At 34.2% G+C, this 13,754-nt stretch overlaps 1 protein-coding gene across 3 annotated transcripts in view; it reads right to left on the bottom strand.

The window, feature by feature from the left end:
- The window catches only part of MYT1L (myelin transcription factor 1 like), a gene marked incomplete at both ends in the record, with an annotated part of 132,311 nt that extends 118,762 nt beyond the window's left edge, over window positions 1-13,549 (bottom strand). For all 3 annotated transcript variants that reach the window (XM_084283981.1, XM_084283980.1, XM_084283982.1), the window contains 3 exons: window positions 12,900-12,962; window positions 13,279-13,312; window positions 13,495-13,549. In XM_084283981.1, coding sequence (XP_084140107.1) covers window positions 12,900-12,962; window positions 13,279-13,312; window positions 13,495-13,549 — 152 coding nt within the window. The remainder of the gene's footprint in view (window positions 1-12,899; window positions 12,963-13,278; window positions 13,313-13,494) is intronic.
- Between the last annotated feature and the right edge of the window lie 205 nt (window positions 13,550-13,754).

Consider the following 13,754-nt stretch of genomic DNA (forward strand, 5'->3'; position numbering starts at 1 on the left):
GCTTGTTAGTGTGACCACACATAGCCTACTACCTCTACAGGATCAGAAGATGCTGCTGTAGATAGATGTAGTATGCATATCTCAAATGTTCTGGCATGTTAAAAGCACTGAGCAGCACAGCTCTCCTAAGCTGGCTGCACCTCTAGGCATACATACATGTAAATAGGTTTTCTATTACAAGCTTGATCAACTGCAGACTCAGAATTTTTGAGGATCTTTCTCTTACATTTCAGTATATAAGGTCTATGTAAGTGGTGCTGTAGAAGCTTGTGGTTTTGATGTTGAATTGCTTTTTGTGAAATCAGATGCAGAAATTTAATAGTGGAAAACTTTTTTTCTCTCATTCTGTAATTAACAGGTAAGTGTTCTAAATGGAAGGTGATGCAGGTGTCAGAAAATGTTTTAGTGCCCATAATACCTAGAGGGTTTTGAAGGAAGGGATAAGCTTTCTTCTTGGAGATCTTCAAAAGCTGCCTGGACATGGTCCTGAGTGACATACTCCGGCTGTCCCTACGTGAGCAGGGGGTTGGACCAGTTGACATCCAGACGTCCCTTCCAACCTCAACTATTCTGTGATGCTGTGGTTCTGTATGTACATGGATAATATGTCACTTCAAATTCTTTGTTACTGTGAAAAGGTATACTGTAACTTTTGTCTCTGAATGAGATAATTGTAAATTTCACTATAGGTTAAAAAATAGTGAGGTTGATACTAGTTCTGTTTTTTCAGGACAACCAAGAAATTTTTGTCTTCCTGGGGAGTTCTTGTTTTTACAGACTTCTAGAGCAACATAATCATAAACTAGACTAAGTGTGCCTTAGTATAAGAGGAATGAAATTCCATTCTTGCTTACATAAAAGATCGGTTTAATCCATAGTGTACATAAAAAGTGAAAAAAGATAAGTCTATTAGCAAATCTAAATTAACCATGATATTTCTGATGTGGTTCTGCCAAAGCTGTCCAATAGGCTGTGATTTTTAAATCTGACAACTATAATTTTCACTGATAAGTTAAAATCATAGTAGACAGAAAATGCTGAATGTTTTATCTATGGTATAGTTCTGCTTAAATTCTGACCTTTTAAACAAGTGGTTCAATTTCTAGTCAATGCCATTTTAACAGTTCAGTCTTTCCTCCTACATCCTTTTAATAACCGGAAGCAGCAAGGCTGAATACTAACATATAAAGTTAACACAGTAATCAGAATTTATTTGTTTTATAATTCTGACTCAGTTTCTGAGTCCATCTTTCTCTGTGAAGTTAAGTTAAGCAAAGCCAGGGCACGTCAGTTCTGAGTATGTCAGTATTTTCAAGGAACACCAAGGTGCTGCAGAGACAGTCCTATGACTCAGAAATATGCTTTCCTTGCCAGTAGCACTAAAACAAATTTTTAGCTCGCCATTGTGGAAGGGACAGAAGACTGTCAGGCTAGTAATATCTTATATCATATGTAATTAAAAAGGAGAGATAAGTGTATCTGTTTTAATAACCAGAAATGTTAATTTCAAACCTTTTGTTGAAATAAAGTCATGCAATTACATTGTCAGAATTATTTTCAGAGCTATAGTGAATCTTTTCTCTTTGTTTTGTTTTCCCATTTTTCCCCATTTCAAACTGTTATGTAGTATAACTGTGCACTGGTAAAAAGTTTCTATGACCAGTCTTGTGACTCAATGTGTTATTGCAAATGTATTACAACATCATAAGCAATATGACCTTTAGTGTCATTTGAAACAGCACACTTAAGTGTCATCACAAAATGCACTGAGGCTCCTGTGTTAACATTTGTGAATTGTTTTGAAATTAGCAGTTCAAAAAGCTTTGTAAGAATAAAATACAGTTATTGTAATAAATGGGCTGCAGAACAGTCATCCATCTACTAGTTGGGACTTTTTATCTGCTACCTCCCTTTACAAAGTAAGGGGTATCTAGAGAATTCTCTGAGACATAGGTTTCAACCTCCCCCCATAAGACTCACGTCAGAGAGAGTATTCTTGGAGATGTCTGTTTGTCCATTTCTACTGAAATAGTCCTTAAGGTTATTAAGAGCCAAGAAACTATTAATCCTAATTGATTATCTTAGAATAAAACATGACTGTGCAAGACCTACATTATACAGCACATCAGTAATTCTAGCACATTATTCTTATTGTCACTGCCCATACTCAATAACAAATAATCATTTGCTAATCTTTGTATAAATGAACTTTTAACATAAGTTGCATGGTCTAAAGTAAAAAGCGCTGGAGTGGAATTCAGAGGCATGACTCAACTTCCTACTGTGATGCAGATTTCTCATGTGGTAGCAAAGAGTCACGAACTGCTGGTTTATCAAGGGAATGAATGCATTACAGCTTTCAGTTTTTATGCAGAGCTGCACAGCAGAATTTTAACATCCAAGTGAGGTACGTCTGCTCCTGTCCTAATACCTAGGGAAATGTAAGCACTTAACACCCACCAGAATTTAGATGCTGCAATCTGGAATGGAGGAATCTACTTCCCGAACTGGGGGATTTCCACTCACAGAATTAAGTACCTTAAGGCTTTTTCCTTACAGAAACAGAGGTGAATTCAGATGAATTTTCATTATGAGATGATCAGAGGAGGAATCACGATTCCAGCTTTAATATGTGAGAAATTTGTTTTCATTTTTTTCAGTTTTCACTCTTTTGCCAGTGGTAACTGAAACTTCATTCTACATGTCAAAGAAGAGTGCTTACTCAGGAGATTTTACAATAATCTGGGTTTAGAGTGTGCACTTTGCTAATACTTCATGCAAAAGACAACATTTACATGTTCTTTGCTATCTTGTCAAGACTGCATTCTGTTCCTCTCTAAAACAAATGTGTCTTTTATATGAAGTGCTAATATTGGGTCTGGAATCAGAGTTTCCAGAGTCTATCCAGAGAGTCTGTCTGTAACTCTATCCTCAGAGTGACAGAATTCCTTCCCTCTTCCCTTAGCATATATTATTGTCCATAAAACAAAAACAGATCAAGAAAAGAGAGCAAAAAAACGTCCTGATATATTAACTTCGTTATAGTCAACAGAAGTTCCCAGAAGATGGGAGATATATATTCTAACTTCTATTGACAAATCATAAAATAGTGTGTGAGTGCTATGCTTGTACAGATCGCAAATTGGAAGACTTCAAAAATACTTGCTACATTGAAACCAGAAGATAAGATATTAGAGATGTAATAATTATGTTATGGATTTAATACAAGATAGTTACCAGGGTGCCCAAATAAATGCTTCCTAGAAGAATATCTGAAATTTGATGAAGATTAATGTTTACAGTATAATTCTATACAAGTCTACTTTGACTTCAGAGTTAGGCACAAAATCAGAAGCAGATTTTGAGGGTCCATTTTTGAGGGTCACCACTGGGTGATTTCAAGGAGAAGCCAAATTCCTGACAGCTTTTAGCTGTAGCTCTTAGCTTTAGCCTTTATTCTGAATGCCTATTTCTTGTTTACCAAACATGGGTAAGATTTTCTCATGGAGACATTATGAGGATGACAATTTTATCATAAATTGAACTTAGTTTAAAGCACAGGCCTAACTTCTTTCTCAGGAGTATTTCCTCTTAGACATTACACTGCTTCACAAGGATACAAAGTGTACTTAAAGTGTGGCACTGCTGATCCCTGCAAATAACAAAAAGGCATTAGATTCTGCAATCTCTTTTCATGTAATCAGTGTACATCAAAATTTTCTTGGAAAGGTGATTCAGGTGAATAACCAGGAGACTAATTCGGTAGGTCTAGTCATCTGGTTAAAGTTATATTCTAGAGTGTCCTAAACTGTATAGTGCTAAAGATTTATTCAGGAGGTATTTAACCCCTGGGCATTTGATTCTCTACAGTGGATATATTTATTTAGTTTTATTATTGTCATCAAAGATATCTCAGGAGTACCTCTCCTTTCCCTGTCCTGAGCTGACACGACTAGAAGCAGGACTTCACACCAACCACTAATAAGAAGTGATGTCTTTGAAAGAACTGTCTCAACTTATTGAAGAACTTCAATGAAAGTCTTTAAAGACACATCACGGTTTATTTGAGGAAAAAAAAATATCCAACAACCAACAACTATTCTTTATTGTCTTTTTCCTACCAGCTTGTTTTTATTTTCTCACTTCTTTACCCTTTTATGCCTCATTTCTGTCCTTTTTCACAGATTCAAGGAATGGTTGAAGTTGGAAGAGACCCCTGGGGCGGACCTAGTCCATCCCAGACACCTAGAGCAGCTGCCCAAGACCATGTCCAGGTGGCTTTTGAAGATCTCCAGGGAGGGAGACTCCACAACCACTCTGGGCAAACTGTGCCAGTACTACGTCACTCACACAGTAAAGAAGTGCTTCCTCAGGTTCAGATGACACCTCATGTATTCGAGTGTGTGGCTATTGCCTTTGTCCTGGTGCTGGACACCACTAAAAAGAGCGTAGTTCCATCCTCTTTGCACTCTCTCTTTAGGTATTTAGGTATTTATAAACATTAATGAGATCTCTCCTGAGACTTCTCTTCTCTAGGCTAAACAGTCTCAGCTCTCTCAACCTTTCTTCATAGGTGACACACTCCAGATTCTTCATCATCTTTGTGACTCTACATGTCCATCAATACGGACTATTCTGCTATCAACGTCTAGTGATTAAGACCATGCAGAAGATCCATGTAGACCTTCATATCTGGTTTCTTCATATTAGAGTGGGTTTCTTGATTTCTTAGCTTCTTTATAATCTTTTGCTCATCAGAGTAATACTAAGGTGTCTGATCTCATAAGATCTGAACACTTGAAAGAAATATCTGACTTCCTCTACCACTTTTTTAAAGGATTTTAGTAGAATTCAGATAATTTCTTAAGAAGGAATTTCAGATAATTTCCTCTTAAAATAAGAAGTATGTAGGCAGCTCTACAGTATGCTAAAAGCCAGTGTCCAGTGTAGCTCCAGACTTTTCTGATGTAGTGTAAGGCTAATAACTATGACTGTGTTATCACTAAAACACACACGTCTTGATGCTTCCAGCTTTTTAAATCTCAGAATCAACATTTTTACATAAAAGCATGAAGTAGTAATTCACAAAATATGAAGAAGTAATTCACAAAGTATGGAATAGGGAAACTGTAGTTGTTTCTAAATGTAAAATTGTTGTTATCATTGCAAATCAGTTACTTTTGCTATATCATCCAGAAAAAGCTTTTGATACAGAAAGTACTGAAATGTAAGGTTAGACGTCCTCTAATATCAGTGCTCACTTAAAAAGTCTTTATTTAAATATTCAATAAATAGAGTTTTCACCCAATATATGCTTCTTTCTTTACATCTTAAGATGCCTGAAATTCTCTCCCTGTTTACAAGTGGGGAAACAGAGTCATAGACAGATGAAATGTCTTGCCCATCATGTGTGAATGGACTCTGTAGATCCTCATTTTCATTATGAAAAGCACAAATTATTCAACTTTAAACAATTTATTTCTCTCCTAAGAGAAAAAAATGTTCTCAGCAAAGATAGCAGGCCAACCAAATAAATTTCCCATAGGCAAAGAAAAGTATGTATAGCTACTTTCAGGATCTTCTTCTATCGCTGGGTGTGTTTTTTGTTGTTCTTTTTGATGTATTTATTTATTTTTCTTTCCCATACTTTCTGCATGTTATTCATCTATTTTGTGGCTGATGGCAACATTTCCATACAGACCTTTCCACAGAAAACATGGTGGCTGCGAGTGGATTTCTGCATGAGAAATCCAGTACCCACCACTTCAAAGAAAATGAGCATATCACCTGAGCAACATGCAAGCTTAGAGACCCACTGCAGAAAAGTCATCCAAAATCTGCTGTTTACTTTTACTGTTGGATCAACACTCTTCTGCCTTTGATTTTTATCCCTAGTACTCCTGGCACATGAAGAGACTTGCTGCCACTGAAATTGTTATTCCCAATCCATATGGTGGTAGAAGGAATTGAGCTGTGGTTCTTTTATGTAGTAAGCTGTAGATAATGGTCACTAGCATGCAGAGCCACATGCCAATTGCTGGTGTTACGTCCGGTTGACGTTTCAGACCCAACTTTGTACCTTTCTAATCATTAATCGACAATCAGACAAAGAATATATTGCTGAATCCAGACAGCAGCCAATACAGAACTCTAATACATTATAGATTCTCTGTCAGCACATTTATTTATTGTTTGCAGTGTTCTGTTTAAAAATCCCTATGCTCTTTCGTTTTATTATTTATTTATGTGTTTATTTATTTATTTCTCTTTAGCTGGATTTAACAAAGCAGTGAATCTCCATTTATTAACATCTCCTACAAATACTGAATGGTGAATTATGTTGTATAAAATACAATTATAGTATTATTCTTGGTATTTACTACTACTTACCAAAATCTTTAGCAAATATACCATTAAATGAAAGAATTAAATTGCCTAGGTAGAGCCAGAGTACTTTTTTGTCCTCAGGTAAATACCCAGTAGATCATTTTATCGTTATTTAACATTATATTAAAGGTTGGTGATCAGCATTGAGAGAAATGAATATGCATTTTTCTATACTTCCAACATTCAGTATGATTTTTCACAGTATCAAAAAAAAGAAGGAACCATAAGGACTGTTTTGTGGTTAGGCTTTAACACAAATGCATCAGTGGACCTCTGGTTCTGCACAGCATGCAGCCATGCTCTGCTATCAAATTAATGTTAAAATATGTATGTCCTGGCTTCTGATTTATAATATCATTGACAAATAGTAAAAAGGACAGGCGTGCCATAAAGTTTATGGATGGAGCGATGGCATGCACAATGATGCCTCATAAAGAATAGAGGGGAAAAGTTATTTATTCTTGTGGATTCAAGAACTAAAATACAGATAGACTGTCTGCGTGCACAGAATTTTTCATAAATATCCCACAGTGCACCCTGTTGTACAGCAGCCATACATTAATTAGAGCATTCAGCAGACACTGCAATGTGTTACACTCACCCAAGTGAATCTTCATTTTTCACATGCAGGGCCTTACTAATTAAAATCAGCTTTGCAATTAAATGTAGAAAATTGTGTTAAACTTTCAAGCGTGGTTTAGAAAAAATGTACTTATTTTTAGGGTATTTTATTTTGATGCAAATGAATTTTCCATCAAAGTGAGACCAGTAAAAGGGAGGTATGAGGATTTCTCTTTTTTGTATTATAGATGCTCCTCTCAGTTGCAAGTTGCAATGCTCCACTATCTCTCTGCCAGTACCTGGCCCTGTTCCAATGCTTTTAGTGAGTGCTATCTGTCAAGGCATGAATAATACAGCCCCTAGGCTGTCGGCAGAATCCAAATGAGGCATACATCAGGAAGCAAGCACTCAACTTTAGCTCCAGAACATGCTCCTGTGAAGACAGGCAATTATTCACCCACGGCTGCAGCCATGGCAATCAAACTGGTGGGTGAAAAGGTATATGAAATGAAAAAATTTGAATAAGAAACATGGCACAACAAGCCAGAGAAATTCAATAATTTTCTAATAAGAGAGAGACATTTGAGTCTTTTAATTTTGAAGTTTGGGAGTCTGAATTATTTCGCTCACTCTATTCTAAAATATACATATAGATGACTTAACTGCAGTATATAATGTGAAGGTAATACAAGGGTGTGTGGGGCTTTTCCTGATCAGAAGAACAATGCTAAATTCTACGTTGTTTATAAATTTAAGTAAATCAAGTGTATCAAGTGACAAATCTCATGCTTAAAAATTAAAAGATGATCAAAATTCTATCTGTATAATGCAATAGGTAGAAACAGACAGTTTCGTAAATCAACAAAAAAAAGGCTGTAAAAAACGGTGGTAAATTAAAATATAATACATTTTATAAGGCTAGGGACAACTCATACATTATAGATCCAAACATTATTTTAAGATCCCTCCTCACTTTTGAGGCTTGCATATTTTTGCTAGACATTGTATCAGTAATTAATGAAACCAAAAAAAATAATATTTATGCAATATGAATGAGAGAAAAGTTATGCAAAATTCCTTGGCAGATGAAGTCTTTAAGATGCTTTATTTTACCTGAATTATTATTTTCAGGAAACAAATTCACAATATATTGAGAGCTCTATACGTATTTATGTTTTAAATTAGAAAGACTTATCATTTGGCCTTAACAATTCATTCTTCACTTAAATTTGATGCATATTGTTTAAGAATAAAATTATGTTTAGATTGAATTTCTATTCAATATTTGTACCAAGCTACGAGCTTAAAGTTCCTTTTGGAGCACTTATTTGTTAAAATTTGTTTCATTCTGAAGCATGTCATATTTAGCAAGTGATTAATCCATTACAGAATCTAATTGCTTTTGTTATTTGAGAAAAAAAAAAAAAAAAAGACAATGTTAAGATGCTTTTAAAATAGGCCACTGCATGTAATAAGTATTTATTTTCATAGAATCTGGTTAAAATTTTTATGATGCATCTAAATACCTATTTACTTGACAAACCTTAGACAACCTTAGAGAGGATGTTTTTTGTTTGTTTGTTTGTTTGTTTGTTTTTGTGTGTGTGTGTGTTCTTTTGTTTTGTTTTGTTTTGTTTTTGTTTATTTGTTGTAAATAATAAATGCATAGCAGCACAGTAGAGAGTAATACTTCCAAAGACGTCATTCACATCTACTTGGCAAATAATACAGGCCATAGTTTATGCTCAGTTAATTTAGAGTAGCTATGGAATTTTCACCTGTGTATCTTAGAGATACTTTTGTAAATCCACTACTGTGACCAGAAGTTGGACTTTTGCATTTATAGTTGTATACATAAAATATGAATCCTTTTGTCTTTAAAGTTTACTAATGAAACTGGCTAACGTCTGACTAATCACAAGGAAAGAACATTCAAATATTTATATTTTTCTTCAGAGAGTTAGCTGATAGATGTCCCAAAAACATGGTTCTGAGAGCACTGTCCTAGTGTGCCTTGGTTAACTGCAATATAACCAGACAGGTTGTTCGCAACTAACTGTTCAAGGATCTGGATCATGTTTATTCTTCAAAAATACACAGTTTTGCATGTGTAAGAGTACTGTTCATTATTATGCTACGCTCCACAATGGGCCTGAAAAGCTATTAAGTGAATAAAATAAGCAGTGTCAGGAACATGGTCCAGTAAGAGCCTCTGCTTTTCACTTAAAAGATATGAAATCTTTTCATGTCTTCACATTTTTCTATGTGTCACTCCTCCCACACCCATATCTTTTACTTTTTTTTTTTTTTTTTTTTTTTTTTTCCCAACAAAGGTATATAAATTTCTTTAACTCCATGAACTGTGGGTATTCTAGTTGACCTTGGTGACTACAAACACATACATCAGATACTGAAATCTTACTATGCAATCTTTAACATCTAGGCATCATAGCTGCTGCTAGAGGATCCATGATAACTTCAAGTTTCTAGCTATTACTAAAATACAAATAATAATAATAATAATAATAAAGATATGACACTGCTCTTATACTACCTAATTTTGGGCACTTACACTCAGACTGGAATGCTAATATTTTTGAACATTTTATGCAGTCACTGGAGAAACATGCTCCCTCAAAGTTAATTTTAGAGATCCTACCTGTCTTAAGCTGCCCTGCAGAGCGCCCTGTCCATCTTAGCTGACTTGTTAACATGCCCATCTAGCAAGCTAAAATAAGCCCTGTACTTCAGATCTGACAGGAAAGTATTCACTGTCATGCAAAGTTTAATTTTACAGCAAAGTTTGGTACAAAGAAAAATTCAAATAGATGGAAACAATGCAACAAGCTGTTACCAGTATTTTCTTATCCTAGTACCTGTCTTTGCTACACCTCAATGGCTTATAAATTCTGCTTGTTTCCCTGGTTAAGCGTAGCATTGCAGGATTATGGTTTAGATTTGTGAACCTTAATAACAACTGTTTTATAATTAAATGGGATACAAAACATATGATAAAACTCTCCTTTAACTTCTACCTAATATTTTGTCACCAGAACATCTTGTCTCCTGAATCTGTCTGAAAATTTGAAAGGATCTGTATATTTCATTTCAAATTTAATGTAGTATCTGAACACCATTTTCACAGTCACATTGGCATTATAAAGATAAAATTATATTGACAAAAATAAAATAAAATAAAACAAAACAAAACAAAACAACAAATCTACAGCAAAACCAGAAATTCCAGAGACTTCAAGATGTTATAAAAATAAATAAATAAAATAATGCTACAGAACTCTGAATGCATCTAGTGGAAGCAAACACATTTCATTTCTTATAATGAGCTAGTCTGATATTGTGAATGGAAAGGTCTTAACCTCATTAAAATGCTCTGTAGGCCTAAACGGAATTGAGTTAGGCATCACAATTCCCTCAGCACATGACATTTTTAAGACAGTCTGATTTCCTTGGAAGAAATGTTGGAGGGTCTTTCCCAGCCAAAAAGCAAATTAGAAAGAAGAAAAACATAAAAAATTATTTCAAAAACTTAAAATTATTAGGTGTTGATTGGACAAGATTAAAAAAATTATATATTGCTATTTCAGAAAATAGGTATGCTGTAAATTTCAACAATGAATTTTGTTTTACACTAAGTAAGACATATATTAGTTAAATATATTTTGATTCATGGATTGATAATCAGCATGGCAAGAAAACAATTTAAAAACCATACAAATTCCTTAGTCATTAGAAAAAATGAATTTTTGATGTATTTCCAATTTTTATTCTTTGTGCATCCGCCCCAAAATTTCATTTAATTAACAGCTCTGAGATTCAGTCTGTTCCTGTACTGACATACCAGAAGGTCAAGAAAGCAAATACAGAATTGATGTCTCCAAACTGCATGTAATCTTTCTAAACCTTACAACTATTTGTTCCCCCTACCTCAAAAGAGTGATGTTACACAAACACATAGACATAGGTGTAAGTTAGCGTAACTCATAAGATTTATTTATTTATTTATTTATTTTTAAGTTAAAGAGTTTCCTTCTGTTTGGTTTCAAAATTATTGTTTCTGAAAACTGCATGCTAGCTGCATGTAGATAACAATCTTGTAAGTAGAAAGGGCATTATAATCATGTCATTTAACTTTGAGTGCTCAGGAAATTTGTGAAGAAGGATTTGGTGCTATTCATTAATTACTGATGAAGCTTGTATTTACATGGAGAAAATGGACAAAAGTAAACATGGTTGGAGATGTCAATAGCGGTTTTAAGAAGAATCATTTTGGCTGCTTCTAAATCAGTGCTTCAATTTAACCAAATCCTTAAAATAACCACAAAAACATTACCATTTTTATGAGGGAAAAGGATTAGAAAAAAATATCTGAATATAAATATTTAATGTTTCATATTTTTAAAATGTAATTCAAAAGAATTTTAATATCAGGTACAACGCTTTCTTGTTTTAATTTTGCGTTGTCTTGACTTGTCCCTAAGCTTCATTTTCTGTTAAAAAAATGATACATCCAACACTGAGTGGACAAATATGTCACTGTTTTATATTTTGCATCTTTCAAATAAATGCCTTAACCACAAATGTATAGAATGGAACAGAATGTAATGGAATGAAAAAGAACAGAACAGAACAGAACAGAATAGAATAGAATAGAATAGAATTCAGTTGGAAGGGACATATAGAAATCATAAAGTCCAACTGTATAATTTCAATTTAATTAATTAAAAACAAATATCCTCATTACAAATCAGTCATCTGATTTGGTGCTAAATATGTATTATAAATATTATAAATATGTGGTGTGTCTTATAAACACCACAAGTGCTTTAAAATCTGAAAAAGTCAATAGTGAAAAAAACGTTAATTGTTTCAGGAGACTTTGATACTAGTTTGAACATCTCTCTCTTCAGATGGCCAAAACATCAGCCATTTTACAATAGAGGCTGCTGTATAAAATACGTCAAATAAAATGTACAGCACATGAGAAAAAATAATGCATTTTTGAGCTTAAACAAATTTTCAAAACATTGTGTGAGAAATTCATGCACAAATGATTCAGAAAACGAGTGTTGCTTATACAGAAGTATAAGACAATATTGAACATGTACATTGAAGACAAATTTAAATACCGAGTTCTAAATAAATTTGAAGCACATTTGTATGTATGTATAACAAAATGCTACTTTGATATATTATTAACTATAAACAGCTAAACACATTTTCTTATGAGATCTCTCCACATACCATAGTTTAGAAACTGAAGTAAAGATAAATATTACACTACAGTGTAATATTTGAATCCAGAAGTCTTATTATCAGTGATTTTGTCTTAGGCTTCAACCTTTAACTCTAACCTGATTATCAAATTTACAATGTTCATTCAGTTATGAAATACATTAACAAAAGTCACACTGGCACCAACCATGTCAGTAAGGCCAAATTTTAATTTGCCTTTACATGATCAAGAAAGCTTCATGAAAAAAAAAATAAATGAGAGAAGACTGAAAATGAGAACAAGTTTCCTCAGCAATAATGTGGTTTAGATTTTGTGTGATATTTACTTACTTACATGGTTAGGATGGATAGAGTAGTCCTATAGGTATGGTTTAGGTTTTAGGTCCTGTAAGTATGGGTTTAAGACCTGTCCTCATTTGCATTTTTAAAGGTTTTAATTTTGTGAGTCTTACTCTTGATGGAAATTTGGAAGGTTTTGAATAGCATAGCACCATAAAGACAAATGAAATGCACTGCCTTAAAAAAAATAAAAAATAAAAGAAAGCAAGAAAACAAGCAAGCAAGAAAGAAATTTGAATCCAAATAGCTTCTAGAAGGTCCAATTTCAAATTTTTATCATTGTTTGGTTTATCAGGGTCATGCCAGCTGACTTGTTTATCAAATCTCTTCACTAAATTATGAAAAATTACAGATATTACCTTCTGTGCCTTGCATATTTGCCACTAACATGACCACTGCCATCACAGCCAGGCGTGGGACAGCTGAAAAAAAAAAAAAAAAGAGAGAGAGAGAATTAATTATATAGATGCTGCTGTGTTGCAGAAAGATTATACTAAAAGCAAGCAGTAAGTATTACAGAGATGGAGGGCAACAAAGGCAGAAAAAAAGAAATCAAATAACTGAAGGGAAAAAAAAAGAGGGGATGCTTTTTATTAGCAAGTCTCGAGGGAATTAATTTCATCAGTGCAGCAGGGCATGAGCAAACCACCAATGAACTTGAAAGTGCATTATACCCATTAAAACGCATGAATTTTCTAAATTGCTAATGGGGATACATTTTACACTCAGAGCACTAACCTGAACAGCTCTTGTATGGCTGGTTCCACGGGAACTGCAGAGAGATGGAAAATATATAAAAATTTATCATCTATTACAAGTACCCCTCTTCTACAGAAAATTACCAGAAAGGTTGTGTAAAAGCAAGGGTCAGAATGAATCGTGCAAAGAGATTCTGGAGGATGAAGGTCACCCTGAGCGGGGGCCTTGAGTGATTTTCTGAAGCAAGAGACGTACCTCGAACACCTTTGGAGCGTGTGCGATGGCGCTTCTCGTCTGCATCCACCTCCATCTGGGAATAGATTAGCAGGCAGTCAATGTTCTTATCCTGCATGCACAGACTATCAATGCACAGACTGATACAGTCTCTCACACAATTTATTGACACTATTTTAATTCCATTTTATCCCATAAGGGAAAGTCCACCTTACAAAGGATTTTTAGGATCTTTGAGTTTGTTTAAAAACAGAAAATGCAGTGATTTCTGCTTTAATCAG

The sequence above is a fragment of the Netta rufina genome, assembly GCF_964035555.1.
Source record: "Netta rufina genome assembly, chromosome: 3".
Taxonomy (NCBI): domain Eukaryota; kingdom Metazoa; phylum Chordata; class Aves; order Anseriformes; family Anatidae; genus Netta; species Netta rufina.